The 14,591-nt window shown below is 47.6% G+C and overlaps 3 protein-coding genes across 3 annotated transcripts; 2 read left to right on the plus strand and 1 right to left on the minus strand.

Moving 5' to 3' along the window:
- The first annotated feature begins 91 nt into the window (after nucleotides 1-91).
- Nucleotides 92-4,131, plus strand: BGW36DRAFT_366516 (putative ubiquitin C-terminal hydrolase). The gene is made up of 3 exons (XM_046214759.1): nucleotides 92-586; nucleotides 641-841; nucleotides 937-4,131. Exons 1-3 carry the CDS (start codon nucleotides 362-364, stop codon nucleotides 3,841-3,843), a joined length of 3,333 nt encoding a protein of 1,110 aa, XP_046077577.1. The 5' UTR covers nucleotides 92-361; the 3' UTR covers nucleotides 3,844-4,131.
- A 1,132-nt stretch (nucleotides 4,132-5,263) lies between these two features.
- BGW36DRAFT_4581 (cytochrome b5-like heme/steroid binding domain-containing protein) lies at nucleotides 5,264-5,971 on the plus strand. The gene is made up of 3 exons (XM_046221997.1): nucleotides 5,264-5,468; nucleotides 5,529-5,655; nucleotides 5,726-5,971. The coding sequence occupies exons 1-3, from the start codon at nucleotides 5,353-5,355 to the stop codon at nucleotides 5,888-5,890; spliced, it is 408 nt and encodes a 135-aa protein (XP_046077578.1). The 5' UTR covers nucleotides 5,264-5,352; the 3' UTR covers nucleotides 5,891-5,971.
- A 2,914-nt stretch (nucleotides 5,972-8,885) lies between these two features.
- On the minus strand, nucleotides 8,886-13,829 carry BGW36DRAFT_402639 (putative RNA binding effector protein Scp160). The gene is made up of 5 exons (XM_046218863.1): nucleotides 13,537-13,829; nucleotides 12,985-13,475; nucleotides 12,662-12,927; nucleotides 11,330-12,603; nucleotides 8,886-11,281 (listed from the first exon to the last, which is right to left on the minus strand). The coding sequence occupies exons 2-5, from the start codon at nucleotides 13,358-13,360 to the stop codon at nucleotides 9,301-9,303; spliced, it is 3,897 nt and encodes a 1,298-aa protein (XP_046077579.1). The 5' UTR covers nucleotides 13,361-13,475; nucleotides 13,537-13,829; the 3' UTR covers nucleotides 8,886-9,300.
- Nucleotides 13,830-14,591: the final 762 nt, after the last annotated feature.

Here is a 14,591-nt window from a genome sequence, read left to right on the forward strand (position 1 = left end):
CAGGCAAATCAGTGGCGTCATAGGCCTGGGCGGTGAGCGCCGGCCCTCGTTATGTCCGCGTATCAACTTGGCAGTTCAGAACGACGCTGCCATTCCATGGAAACCCTCCAAGAAGCTCTTCTGTCCATTTCTGTGATTGGGCATCACCCAAGTTGCTCGCAGGCGACTTTTGAAATTCTTGACTTTTTTCCCTTCACTTGCATTACAGGCTCCTAGTGGCAGTCATATGTTGTTCCTGAAAAGTGAGGGGCCATCTTGACACCGAGCTGTAATTCTGTCGCCTGAGAAATTGTCATTCGCTTCCACTTCACCTGCCCAGGCCATCTACCATGCTCTATATACTGTCTCGGCCTTTCAAATAATGTCTCCCGGTGCAACTGCCTTGCCCAACGCATCTGGCTCCTCGGTCGGTATGCACCGAGGGAGCGTTGGCGGGATGCCACTCGCAGGCGCGCGATCGAGTTGGACGGCCTCGGCCTCAAATGGCAAACCCTTACCCAGCACTGGGGGCAGACGAGCACGGTACCCATATATTAAAGACCTTCAGGACCAAGCTGCCCGTTTAGAAGTGGATGAAAAGAGTCCGGTAATGCCCACCCCGTCTAGCAAGACAATCGAGACCTGCTGCTAATAGAAGCAGATTATTCACCTCCTATCAATCGCCACCGAAACCCTACAGGCAAGTCAAACGTTAATCGATCAAGGAGATATTGGAACAGCCTATGTTCAGTTTCTGCGCGCCTCTGAAATCACTCTTAATACCATTCCTCGGCATGAGGGCTTCGGGGTTCTCGCCGTTGATCATCCTGAATTGTACAAGCAATTCTCGAATTTGATGCTGGTACGTTGTCTCCCTCAAATTACAGCTATTTTATTTATTGTTTTATTCATTTTCTGGAGACCTGGATCCGTACGCTGACATGACTGTTCTCTTAGTCGATAGGTCAGAAACAGTCCACTATGGACGCTATCAAACAGCGCATCATCGAAGACAATTTGGCAAGCAATACAAGCCCTATGAACTCAGTTGTTAACGGCGGTATTCAAGTGCAAAGTCACAAGGCGGTGAATCTGCAGATTTCTGCAGGGCCACTCAGAATGCCAAGTCCGACGGACTTTCAGGCGAACGGAAAATTGCCCCAATCTAATGGTGCTACGAGACCAAACGGAAGAAGATCGACAACAGATGATATACTTGCACAGCGGTTCGCCAGGTTACAAACATCACAGAACTTATCACCTGCCAACCAATATGTAACAAACCAGGCCAATTCTATTCCAACCACATCTCCTCCATCCAGCACGCTTTCCAATCATTATCCGCAGACCTCGGCACCATTCACAGAAAACACGATGAACACTCTTTCCAGCACGGGCGCTCTACGACCTTTAGGCCCGCGTGCTATCGGATCATCTCAACATGCGCCGGTCCCGCCGCGCAAGCAAGTTTTAGATACTAGTACCGTACCGATGCCTAGAGCTCCAAGCCCTGCTTACAGTCCTATATGGTCCGTACCATCGCAGCCACCACCATCGAATCCTCCGCGTACGTCAAGTGAAAGCTCTCGGGCAACAAATCCAAGATACTCCCAACTTTCTGGGTCGAGATTGAGCAGTCCGAGTCGTTATTCTGAAGATGACAACCCTTACAGATCACGTACTCCCAATGGAATTCATCTTGCTCATGAGAATAAGAGTACTTCGAAAGATCTACCCTACAATACGACCATACGGGCTCAGCAACTACTTGAGTATATGAGAAAATACAATGTATTAGTGATAGATGTGCGGTCTCGTGATCACTATGACAGCGGACATATTTATGCCACATCAATTATATGCATTGAGCCAGTAGTTTTAAAAGAAAATGTTTCAGCAGAAGAATTGGAGGAACGACTGGTGGTTTCTCCAGACCACGAGCAATCTTTATTTGAACGACGCAATGAATTCGACCTCGTCGTATATTATGACCAAAACACGGATTCTGTCAGTTATCTCGCCGGGTCCCCAGTTGGCACAACAGCACCTCACTTGAGAGCTCTCTACGATACTTTGTATGAGTTCAATGCTTACAAGCCTTTGAAAGATGGGAGACCTCCCGCGTTACTTGTTGGGGGTCTTGATGCTTGGGTGGATTTAGTCGGATCCCAATCACTGGCCACCTCTTCCACTGCGGCCGTAATGGGCTCACTACAAGCCAAGCGTCCTCTTCCGAAACCAGGAAGACCTCTCGGTAGGGTCCCAATGGCCAGCGCCAATTCTAGTTTGGAGATTCGGAAGCGGCGCCTTCGCGAATTTACACCTCTCAATCCTGATGAATGGACAGCATGGATGGAGCGTACCAAGAACGAGGAGATTATTGCAAACACTTACGACGAAGAAGATGGAACTATAACAGAGGAGCCTGAAGACAGTGTAGATGCACAAGAGCCTCCGTCTCCATTCGTGCATACTTACGAGGATTTTCTCAGACGATTCCCCGAGCCACAGGCTATTCAACAGTCGATGGTGGTACCAGAACCGCGCCTAGCTATGCCGTCAGTGCCAAATTATGTTGCTGCTCCTGTACCAGTGGCTCCATCACGACCACCACCTGCAGTGCCACGACCGAGTTACGGGGGGGTTGCAGATGGCCGTCAGATACAACCAACTCTCGCTCGTCAAAACTCTGCAACTAAAACGGCCCTGTACACACCTAGTTCATTAATGACGAGACTAAAGCTTCCACGGACAGGACTCACAAACTTCGGCGTAACGTGCTACATGAACTCGACTCTACAATGCTTGAGTGCGACAATAGTGATGAGCAAATTCTTCATTGATGATAGATACCGATTCTATGTTCAGAAAAACTGGAAAGGTTCACAGGGTGTAATGCCCGGCTTATTTGCCAATTTGGTTCGCTCACTCTGGAGGAATGATGTGGAAGTCATCGTGCCTACTTCATTTCGCAATTTTTGTGGGAGAATGAACCGAGAATGGGCAATAGATCGCCAACAGGATGCAAAAGAATTCTTTGATTTTGTTGTCGATTGTCTGCATGAGGATTTGAATGTCAATTGGCAAAGGTCTCAACTTCGGCCGCTGACTTTTGAAGAGGAAATGCAACGAGAAAAAATGCCCGTTCCAAAAGTATCCAATATTGAGTGGGATCGATACCGCCATCGCGAAGAATCTTTTATCTCCTCACTGTTTGCCGGTCAACACGCAAGTCGTCTACGGTGTACAACTTGTAAGCGGACGTCGACCACCTATGAGGCTTTTTATAGCATCAGCGTTGAGATACCTCCCACGGGAACCGGTGATATTTATCAATGTCTGCAGAGCTATTGCAAGGAGGAAATGCTAAGCGGGGATGAGGTTTGGAAATGCCCTTATTGCAAATGTGAGCGGGAGGCAACAAAGCAGATTATTATCACCCGAGCTCCCCAGATTCTTGTGGTCCACTTCAAGCGCTTTTCTGCATCCAAGACGCAGTCGGCGCGCAAAATACACACCCCCATTAACTTCCCCCTTCACGGCCTGCGCATGGACAACTTTGTGATTCCTTACCCAGCGGCCAACCCAGACCCAGCGAATGCATCTAGTGCGCCAGCGCCGGTCGCGCTTTCACCCACCATGCCGCCATTTACATACGATGCATACGCGGTGCTGCGCCATCTCGGCTCGACCTTGAGCGGAGGACACTACATCTCGCTGGTCCGGGATGCACAGCGCCAGTGTTGGCGGCGGTTCGACGACGAACGAGTAATTGATTTCAACCCCCGAGATCTTCGACCTTCCGATCGGCTTCAGAACGAACAAGCATACATTGTATTTTACGAGCGTGTTCCTGCTAAGTGAGGGACTAGTTGCAGTTATCTTTGGTGATGGATATCAAACTGAGATGATTTTGGATAGCGAAGATTCAGCGCGCATTGACTTATATACCCTACTTTCATGTATACAATCACCACAGTCCGGTTCTAGGAAGCCACTATTTACTGCTGGAACGAGGTCGTGGGGTTTCATGTATAGACGTGTTACGATATTACGATTGATGCATTTGTTTCGGAATGGAGCACTCTATGCTTTGCAGAGTTCAGCATATATATATATTGATAAATTTAACGCTTAAGCCAGATGCCAGTGGTGTTCAAATGTTATTAATTGATATTTCTATCATCCTCATGCTCCTTAGAGTTCAATATTGTCCCCACCGGCGGTCAATATCAGGAATCCCCAGAGCCCCCTTTAACTGATAACGGTTAAACTATACGAATCGAGTTCACATAAGAACAAGGATTATATTGTAATCATCGTACGAAGCGGATGTCATTGATTATAAAATTTCCCCTCCTCTGTTCCACCTCGTCCGCCTCCAAAAATTAAAAGAATATCAAAATACTGAAAACGAGGTTAGATATCGGCGTGTGTGGGGTGGACACCCACTTCGAATTCTGGAATCCTCGCTATCTGATCTCTCTACTGATTCTTACTCCAGGCCCCAGCGTCCACTAATCAGGCTAGTACTCGATTATTGGGGGTACCAGTAACCACATCACGAAAATCGTTCCTCAACAGATCTCTCCTCTCCGTCCAGCTATGCCGCATTCTCGGCTGTCGGTTAAAGCACGAGATTGGCCCATGGGATATTGACAATGGAGGCGAGCTGATTGGCTGCTGGGGACTGAAGATGCCGTGAGATGCCCCGGCTACCTAGGACTGCCCCGAGCATGTGTGTTAATACCACGATAGAAGAGCCGATAATAGCACAGTCGGACTCTAGATGGCCAGTAGCGTTGAGCGTTGAGTCTTGAGGCAGGATAAGGAAAGAAACACACCGAAGAAAAGGGAAGACGAAATAATTAACTTAATTTAGTTAATAAGTGCTAATAACTAAACAGTAACTGCACGGCAGTAAGCCGAGCAGCCAATCGCGGGGCCGTGATTTGGAGCTGGGCCCTGACCGCCCCAGTAATTAACTAAGAATCCCCTCCGGACTGCCCCCGTCAGCCAACAACGCCTGCCAGTCTTTCACTTGATTCATTATTAACACCTGGCAACATCCACCAGACGCCATTCCGACCACCTTTGCTTCCTGCGCGCCTCGCGATCTGATTGCTGCTGCTGTGCTCTGTAAGTGTTGTGCATCTCTGTCTCGCCGTTCTGCCCCTGAACCCCCAAGTTCGCATGGTTCGGTCCCGAATTTTGTTTCTGCGGATTGGTTCCGCGAGGCTCGCATTCAATCTCTATATCTATTCTTATCATTTCTTCTTGCCATTACCATGCTATCAACCTCAGAAACATATCTCGTACACCGAGGCTAAACTTGATCGCTGATTCCAGGAAATCATATCCTTTTCACTCACCATGGCCGACAAAGAATTCACATATGCCGAGGTTTCCACCCACACCACCAAGAAGGATGTCCACCTTGTGATCCACGACATTGTCTACGACGTCACCTCGTTCGTCGACGAGCACCCGTACGTTCTGGCTCTCCGCGCGATGCGCTGATGATATAACTGACGTGAGACCCCATGCAGCGGTGGTGAGGAGGTCATTCTCGATGTCGGTGGCCAGGATGCCACCGAGGCCTTTGAGGATGTCGGCCACAGCGACGAGGCCCGCGAGGTATTGGAAGGCTTGAAGATTGGTGTTCTCAAGAGATCGGTATGTTGAAGACGATATCTTATCTCTGGGAATATCTGTCACCCATGAAGCTAATGCACTTTCTCTTTAGGCGGATGACCCGAAGCCCAAGGTCTCCCAACCTGCGAACACATCCTCAAGCTCCTCTGGCTCAGGCTCCGGTGGATTTGGCATTGGCCTGTACGCCGTCGTCTTGGTTGCTGCTCTCGCCTACGGTGCCTACCACTACTTGGAATTGAACGCCGAGAAGGCGTAACGACATTTTCCCCCATCTTTCTTTTCGGGCCATGATTTCGCTTCGTGTAGACCTCTCATCTCCTGAAGCAGTGTTCCCGCCGGTATGATCTAGATATAAGTCACAATCTGGGCATAAGCTAGAACGAGTCAGCATGTCGGGTTTGTGATACGACTTTTCATATTATATTCCTTTTTTGAGGCTTGGAAATGAACACTGGCTATCATGGTAGACCTGACAAGCGGGTTTCTCACTATTCTTGTGCTCACCATTATAATCAATATTTTTCACCAATTGTCGACGCCATCGACCGGTCTTTTTCGCTGGAAATTGATGGCAAGGATCTGGACTTGTTTGTTTTTTGCTCGATTCCCTGAAATCCCCAATTGTTGCTAGATATTTACTATTGTTCCGTCTGATCCACCGAGGGTATATCCTTGCGTTATAGCCAATACATATAGACCGAATACGACGGTGATGAAGGCCAACATGCGGTGTGATGACAGCTCTTAAGATGCGACTTCCGGTGTTTGGAAAATAGATCTTAGCCTCGGGTAATTGCACCATCTTTTAAAAACATAAGAATAGAATGGAAGCAATTTAAAATAGTTGATCTGGTGGCGCAATATAAGCAAAAGTCCGCCAACGGCTTTTTGGTTATTGGCTAAGTTGTCGCATTTGAGAATATCAATTGATATGACTTGGTGTCTCCGAGAAGAACGCTTTTCAATAGAAACTACCTAGGTAATCATAATACCTATTAGCTCTGTATACGCAAACTTGATATTAGCTTTATTGATGAGCTAGGAGTAACCTTGATGAAGTTGTCAAATGAATGTACAAATGTCATTGATGCTTTCAATTTTCCCCCAAAATAAACCTGCAAATTTCTCCGGTATATAGATAAAGCAGTGGCGGATATCACAAGGCAGCGGTGCAGTTAGTGATTAGTAGTATCTTTTGCTCTATCGCCTAGAGGGATACCAGACAACAGTGCACTGAGAATTCAACCTTGCCTATACTAAACACAATACACAAGAGCTCATTACTCACAGGTATCCACTATACCCTGCGAGGTTGCTCGTTTGTTCATTCAGCATCGATGTTCACCTGTTAGCCCCTAGCAAGTCGTAATACGAGGCACCCCTCAGCTCCAACCAATGAGCGACATTATATCGAGTCATACTTGGTCCTCCGCCAAGACGAATACGAGGAACGGTGCCGAAAAGCAGTATGAATCGATTCAAGATAAGTGACGAGCTCTTAAGATGCAAATCGAATTCGTGTATCAACTGGTGAGGTGTCCAGAGATCAAGAAAGGGTTGGTGTTGATCCGAAACAGAGACTAAAAAGATATGATTATCGTTCTAGTAGAAATACTAATAAACATAGGGCACAGTCATAGAGTTTTCTTTTTAGCCTGTACATGAGCTGCTAAATCATACACTAGTAATAACTAAAATGTCAGAAGCTGAGTAAACTGTTAGTTTAACTTTATTTTATAACAGATAGAGCACGAGAATTAGACAGAGGGTCAGTGCATTTAAGAGGTAGAAGTATTTAAACAGTACCACATCTCTATTTTAATATATAATCTAGTTTCCGTAGTAGACCACGGCAACACAAAATCCATTCACACATCACCCCTGCTGATGTCATGAAAATGGTAGTCAGGATCTACCTCCTAGCCCTAATCTTCGCAATCGGGATATCTGCTGCCGACGCATCAACAACATACATCGATAGAGGCTGGAGTCCGTATACTCCAGTAAACCCTCTAACCAGAAATGCTTCATCCATCATCTCCTTTGGCAATGATGCTCTATCTCTAGAAAAGCGCTACTGTCCAGTGGGCTCCGAGCTTTGCCCGTGTATGTGATCCCTTCACCTGTACATAAAAGATAAACTTACTCACCCTCTGCTCCCAGCTAGCGGCCGCTGCTGCTCCAGCCCCGAATTCGACGCCTGCTGCCAGACCGATGGAACATGCATCCTCAAAGCCACAGACACATGCTGCTCGGGCGGTGGCGCTTGCGGAGGCGGCGAGAAATGTTGTACTGGCGGTTGCGCCCCCAATGGCGCGAAATGCTGTACTGGTAGTCACTACTGCGATTCTGGATATCAGTGCTGCCCTGATGGCTGTGCACCGGCCTCGGCAGTGTGCTGTGCGGATGGCGGGCACTGCGATACTGGGTACGATTGCGTGTTGGTGAATGGGCAACAGAAATGCCGGCCAACTGGTAGCAGCGGAGGAGGAGGAAGTAGTGGTGGTGGTAGCGGTGGTGGAGGTACATCAACGACAGAAATCTACTACGACGTGATAACCGTCTACTGGTATTACTACTGGTGGATAGAGGTCTACGTTGAGATCGACATCAGCTCCACCACACACGCACCCTCCCTGACATCCAGCCAGACGAGCAGTTCGACAAGCGCATCCGTGACAGCGTCGAATTCCGGCGCTGCATCGTCCATGTTCGAGAACATGAGTAGCTCGCTCGCGAGTGCTGCTAGTTCGGCACAGAAGGGTCAGTCTACGACGACGAGTGGCGCGGTTCTTGTTGCTGGGGGGTCGACTGTGCCGTTTAATCCGGCGACAGCGACAACAGCTGCGCCGAAGACGTCGTCGTCATCGTCATCATCATCTTCTTCGTCTACTAGTACTAGCAGCAGCAGTAGTCCTGCCACAGAGACAGACACGGCCGTCGCGACGTCGGAGCCTACCATTTCTATTCCCACGTTTACTGTTCCATCATTTACGTCGGCCGTGGCTAGTTCGAGACCAAGTTCTGTTGCGGGTACTGGAGATGCACACTCTATCTCTGTGCCTTGGTTCTTTATGAATACCTTCGCAGTTGGAATGTTGACTGTTCCAGTGTTGGTATCTATGTTTCTGCTTAATTAGTCCAGTCTCCAGCTAATTATGAATGGGTTTATGATGATGTCTATGTTTAATCATTAGAGTTTATTACACTTCAGTGTTTCACTGTCTATTCATGTTAGTGAAAACCTAATTGTTGCTCTGGTAGATGTACACTGTACATCAGGAGGATCGTGACATATCTCAAATACATATGAAAACCTTTAATCAATAATAGCAAACATAACATCAATGATGGTGTGATTGTCTAATATCATTTAAGGGAGTAGAGGATCTTATTCATTCTTCATTTCTGTCTGTTATCTGTCTTTTTTTGCACTATGCTGCATGATCCGTTTTGTGACGTCCAATGAGTGAATCATCAGAATCCGTCGAAAAACCAGTCCACAAAAATAACTAGTATGGAACAAGTTATATAACTGTTCAGGAAAATTTTTGATAAAAGAAGTGTACAAAGAAATATGTAGATATCATCCCCGCAAAATAATATAGAAAAATATTTTTTTAATCAATCCAAACAAAAGCAAAATATTTGCTCTGGTGAAAAAAATCAACGTGACGAAGATCCTACACGCACGGCTTCCAATATCATGTCTCGGGCCTCTTCTAGGCCATCCTTGGAGCCCTTGATTTCAATGGCTTCGCCCTTGGCTTGACCCTTGGGCACTTGGATTCGGCAGCCAGTCTTCTTTCGAATAGCGTTGATTTGGCTACCGCCTTGTCCGACAACGAATCGATAAGTCTTTGGGTCTGGAAGGATCAGATACCCAGTTGCGTCTTGCTGAGATGCCGAAGAGAGTGCCTTTTCTAAAGCAGTCTTGGCCCTGATGACATTTTCTGTCGAGCCAGAAAGGACCCACGGAATGGTGACAGATGTATCACCGGCTGGTGCATTCTCAACCACTTTCCAAGAGTGAGCATCACTAGCTGCATCGGGTTCATCTGTGATTAATGGGAGCGATGCCCCGTTAGCCTCGCGTGAGTCGACTGGGCTGGGCTTAGCCGGTGGTTGTTGACCAGAATGGTCAACTGTCACCTGGTAGTCGTTGCGCAGACGTCTGAAGAAGGATCCGTTGTCGGAAACAACATGGTGCAAATATCTTGGCACCTGGACGGTTTCACCTTGCTGTTCTTTCAGAAGGGACTCAATATGAGCCCTAGCTTCCTCAACTGCATTGCTTGGCCCCTTGATCTTGACATCGGTACGCCCGGATCCTTGCTTAGGTATGTCGATCGAGACATTGAATTGGCTTTCGAAACCGCGTTTCGTATCACCACCTCGTCCGATAAGTAGCCTATGCTGAGTCTGAGGAACGTCCAGTGTTGATGTAACTTGGTCCTCTCGTTCCTTAACAAACTCGTCAATCGCAGCAGCGATCTTTTCGACGACGGCACCATTGCCTTCAAGCTTGATGGTCCTCTCATCACTCTCAGGGCGAGGGAATTTGACCACCCGAGCTGCCGTGCTGTCGTCTGGACCGCCAGCTTCAACAATGATCTTGCGAATATTCGCACCTCCACCACCGATCAAGGCCTTGTGATACTTCTTATCAACGTCGATGGTCTTGGTAACGATGGAATCGAATTCCTTGGCTCGCTTTTGGAGTATGTTCTTTGCCTCTTCAACCTGCTTCTTTGTGCCTTTGATCTTGATTTCCACACGCCCCGAATCATCAGGGGTATCTTGAGCACTAGGAACGTCAATTTGAGCACCAGTTTCAGCACGAAGTTTGTCCATTTCACGACCACGCTGGCCGATCAAAGACGGAATCTGACTCTGGGCTACAGAGACAGTTGCCGAATTAGAATGATCCACAACCCATTGAAGCAAGCTGAGGATTTCATCTCTAGCAGCATCGGCTCCCTTACTTGGACCTTTGATATGTACCTCATCAGGGGCTTGATTGTTACGACCAAATCGCCCACCGCCAACTTCGCTTGCGGTGTCTGCGACGGATTGGTCGTCGTTTACGGGAGAAGCCGCAGCGCGAGGAAATTGGACGCGGACATTATAGCGATCTTGAAGTCGGTTGACCTGGCTACCCTTCTGGCCGATCAGATCGCGATGATATTTGGCAGGAATTTTCAAAATATGAGTAGTCTCATCTTCCAATTTCCTACCCAAGGCAACAATCCTCTGTTTGGCGGCATCAGCCTTCGCCTTAGGGCCCTTGACTTCAACCTTTCCGTTGTCGATCTTAATATCGACGTCGAATTCCTCTCTTAGCTTGTTGATATTCTCGCCACGTTTGCCAATAAGGAAGTTAGCAAACTTTTGAGGATAATCAAAGCTAATAGTATAGTCCCGCTCCAGGTCGTCCTTTTGCTGTTGTTCAATAAATGCAAGAATTTTAGCAGTAAGTTGGTCAACATCAGCCGAACGGCCCCGCAACGCGATTTCATCCTGAGCGGCAGCATTGGCCTTCTGGCCATTGCGAACATCAGAATCTGGGAAAATGGCACGCACAGGGATGCTATCGACATCTGCCTGTTGTTCCCGTGAAATGTATTTGCGGGTCTTGTCAGTATACCTGGAAAACATCAGCTTTTGTTGATTCAACCTTTCAAGCAATACTCACTTGGCTGGAATGGGCACTGAACTCTGGACGATATTTGTCTGGTCACCTAGGGTGCTGACAAGGAATTCCTGAGCGGATTTCAGAGCGTTTTCGAACTGCGCAATCTCCTCACTCGATGGTCTCTGTCTCGGAATTTGAAAGTCAGCATCTTCTTGCTGACCCTCGTAGACCAAAACAACTTCAGAGCTGTCAAGATCATCTGGCACGATAAGGTGAACTCCGTACTGCTCCCTTAATTGGGGTGTACTTCTTGAACTCAGAAAGGAGTGAAAGTATGGATCCACGGGAACAGAACGAAGCCTAGCTGGTGGATGAGCTTGGATAAGATTCATTATATCGGAGCGAGCACGAATGGTGTTCTTCCCATCACGTGAATATACTTCCCAGGTTACCGGGCCGTTGCTAGCTTGGGGAAGTACAATGCGAGCATCATATGCACGTTCCAGCTCGCGGATAACCTGGCGCTGTTGAAGATACGAGGTAAGAGCTCTGGCATGCTCGGCCGATAATTGTTTAGAAAAGTCGATGCTGGCCATTTGCATGCTCGTTGCCAACTCCATTGCACGATTGATACCGACCTCAATTTTCTCTAGAGGACCAGTGATAGTCAAAAATTCGCTGTCTTCTGAAGCAGGAGGCAAAATGATAGCACAGCCTGTTTCTGCAAGGAAGTCGTGAAGAGCGGTAGCATTGTCTCCAAGGATAAACTGATGCTGGCCACGATTGATAGCGAGCTGGCGCAAAGTGAGCTGACGTTGAAGCTCAGCAGCGCGACGTTCGATCTCAGCACGAGCTTCTTGGGCAGCATTTCGCTCACCAGAGATGTGAATGTGTCGGTCTGGGTCGGGAACGAAGCGAATCTGGCCGGGTCTGGCTTCTTGTGGGGGAGGCTGCTTCAGCCATGTATCGTAACGAGGCACTCGGATTTGTGCCTTAGTGCGCTCTTCAATGTCATTCACACTTGTATTATGAGCGCCGGCAATAAAAGGGAAAAATTCGGGTGGGATCGACCGCAGTCGAAGATTGATATTTGAAGCACGCTCTTTTACAATGGATTCAATCTCGCGACGGGCCATTTCCGCGGCGACAGCATCACCTTCTATTAAAACGTCGATGGTGACGCTGTCATCGTCCTCGTCACCAGGAGCAGATTCCTCGGCGCGGGGCACCTGGACTTTAGCACCGGTTCGCTGTTGAATGTCTTGTACAACGACACCTCCACGGCCGATAATATGGGCTCTTGCAGAAGCTGGGATGGGCACTCGAACAGATTGCTGTGAAACAAATTAGCAAGTGGATTCTTGCCTTTGAAAGAGGACAATTCTTTATTACCTTCGATCCAACTTGTTGAGCGACCTCCTTGAGGGCTTGACGAACGGCATCAGCTGAGCCTTTTCCTTCAAAAATAATGGAGCCATTAGGGCCTCCTCGCATATCGACAGTGGCTTTGGATCGCTTGGTAATATCTCGCAAAATATCTCTGACCGGTTTCTTCAGTTGGCCTCGAGGAAGCATCTGCGATGGGGCGAGCCGAAGTTGTTCCACATGCTTTCCAGGCAGGGAAATGATTTTTGGGATATCAGAAAATTCCGAGGAAGCTAGATCAAAGAGCAATTGTTAGGTTTGTAGACAATTCGAGTGGATTGGTAACATACCCGATGGCTGAGGAGCAGCTGGTGTTCCATTAGCAGGAGTGGCAGCTACGCCTGGCTTTTTGGCACCCCATGCCGTAGGCACGTTTGCAGCAGCTTTAGATTTAGGACCGCTTCCCAAGGCCGGGAACAGCTCTTCGGATTGGACATCGAACACTGGAGCTTTCTTGGGTTTGGGTGTCGCAGGAGCAGGTGTCTCGGATGATTCGGCGATGACTGGCTGGCCGGGAAGGGATGGGGGAGGATGCTTAATATCCTCTTCATCGACCACGTCCTCGATAGTGACGTTGTGTTTCTCGTGTTGCTCCGAGAGTAATGCGGCGGGGGACTTTGACGACTGGCCGCCATTTACGATCAGGCCAGGACCTTCGGAAGCCATTGTGACGGAAACAATTAATACCGCTGCTAAAGATGATTATGATGATGATACTAAAGACACAGGGCTATGCAGATTTCCCCTGATTGCGCAATTGATGAGTCGGCAGAGGCAACTACTAGCAGAACACCATTGATCAACAATTGGCCCGAAAAGCTCGCAGGGAAGCAATAACTTACTTTGAATATTTCTCGTAATAGGGGATTGAAAATACTCGAAATATCTGCAACCAAGAAGGGCGAAGGAGAGAAAAGACAGGCTGCAGAGAATGATGATAGAAGGTCTACTGCGCAGAAACGCAAACTAATGCATCACAGCGGTAACTAATGAGAAGAGAACGGGCTTGCAATTGGGGGGAGCCCGTGGGGAGGGGTGACAGAAGGAGGAAGAGGCGAGATAGGGGTGAGGGTAAGGGTGAGGGTGAAAGTGGGAGAGTGGAAGAGTGAGGTGAGTCGAGGCTCTCTTGTCGTTGACACAATTCTGGAAGAGGCCACTTTCTCGGCGTCGGAAACTTGGCACCCCAACCTGCGCTATTCCCTGTTCATACAAGCAGTCCGAGTAGCTCTGCTCTATTTTCGCTGTCACGAGCAAGGCTGGTTGATTATATTATTTATACATTATACTCGAGAATAATGTGGTTTAATTTTGGCTATTCTTTATTATCTATTATCTTGCAACTGCGCTGTAATACAGTCTGGTCTGTGCCAATGGGATCTTTCCCCGCAAGCATATAGTCACACAGAGTATGCAGTACTACTATATTCTACACTATCACCAAGGATTATTATAAGAGCCCGAGAGCGGATTATCTGATAAATAAACGTGGCGTTGTGAATGATCGTGATATTGTGACTATGCCAGTCATAATGGCCGAGTCCAACTGACTGATGCGTATACAATGGCTGTCACATGATACTCATTGAGACTCCAAATGGTATTGTACAAATCGCTTATTATAGCAAGGGTTTCGTGATAACAGGCAGAATATTTAATCATTAGTTTTACTATAAAATATCCAGTTTAGGCTCTCTGTGGCTGAGTAGACTCTGTTCTGGTTATATTAGGTCAACGTTTCATCGAGTCTTGTTGACTTTTATAAGATCAGTAGCTAACCAAACAGTTTACTATAATTAGTCTATTCTACATATGGATTATCGATAAGGAAAAGATAAGAGATCGAATAAACTCAAAGTTAGCATGTAAGATTCAATAGTAAAGATCCGACAGATTGGAC

The sequence above is a fragment of the Talaromyces proteolyticus genome (genome assembly GCF_021365285.1).
Source record: "Talaromyces proteolyticus strain PMI_201 chromosome Unknown BGW36scaffold_1, whole genome shotgun sequence".
Lineage (NCBI taxonomy): Eukaryota > Fungi > Ascomycota > Eurotiomycetes > Eurotiales > Trichocomaceae > Talaromyces > Talaromyces proteolyticus.

Excerpts from the sequence above, each read along its gene's own strand:
- BGW36DRAFT_366516 (XM_046214759.1), top strand. The coding sequence starts at position 362 with ATGTCTCCCGGTGCAACTGCCTTGCCCAACGCATCTGGCTCCTCGGTC. Across the intron at positions 587-640 it reads AAGTGGATGAAAAGAGTCCG|ATTATTCACCTCCTATCAAT; the intron begins GTAATGCCCACC and ends TAATAGAAGCAG. Across the intron at positions 842-936 it reads AATTCTCGAATTTGATGCTG|TCGATAGGTCAGAAACAGTC; the intron begins GTACGTTGTCTC and ends CTGTTCTCTTAG.
- BGW36DRAFT_4581 (XM_046221997.1), top strand. The coding sequence starts at position 5,353 with ATGGCCGACAAAGAATTCACATATGCCGAGGTTTCCACCCACACCACC. Across the intron at positions 5,469-5,528 it reads TCGTTCGTCGACGAGCACCC|CGGTGGTGAGGAGGTCATTC; the intron begins GTACGTTCTGGC and ends GACCCCATGCAG. Across the intron at positions 5,656-5,725 it reads TTGGTGTTCTCAAGAGATCG|GCGGATGACCCGAAGCCCAA; the intron begins GTATGTTGAAGA and ends CTTTCTCTTTAG.
- BGW36DRAFT_402639 (XM_046218863.1), bottom strand. The coding sequence starts at position 13,360 with ATGGCTTCCGAAGGTCCTGGCCTGATCGTAAATGGCGGCCAGTCGTCA. Across the intron at positions 12,604-12,661 it reads CTCAACAAGTTGGATCGAAG|CAATCTGTTCGAGTGCCCAT; the intron begins GTAATAAAGAAT and ends TTTGTTTCACAG. Across the intron at positions 11,282-11,329 it reads TCAGTGCCCATTCCAGCCAA|GTATACTGACAAGACCCGCA; the intron begins GTGAGTATTGCT and ends GATGTTTTCCAG.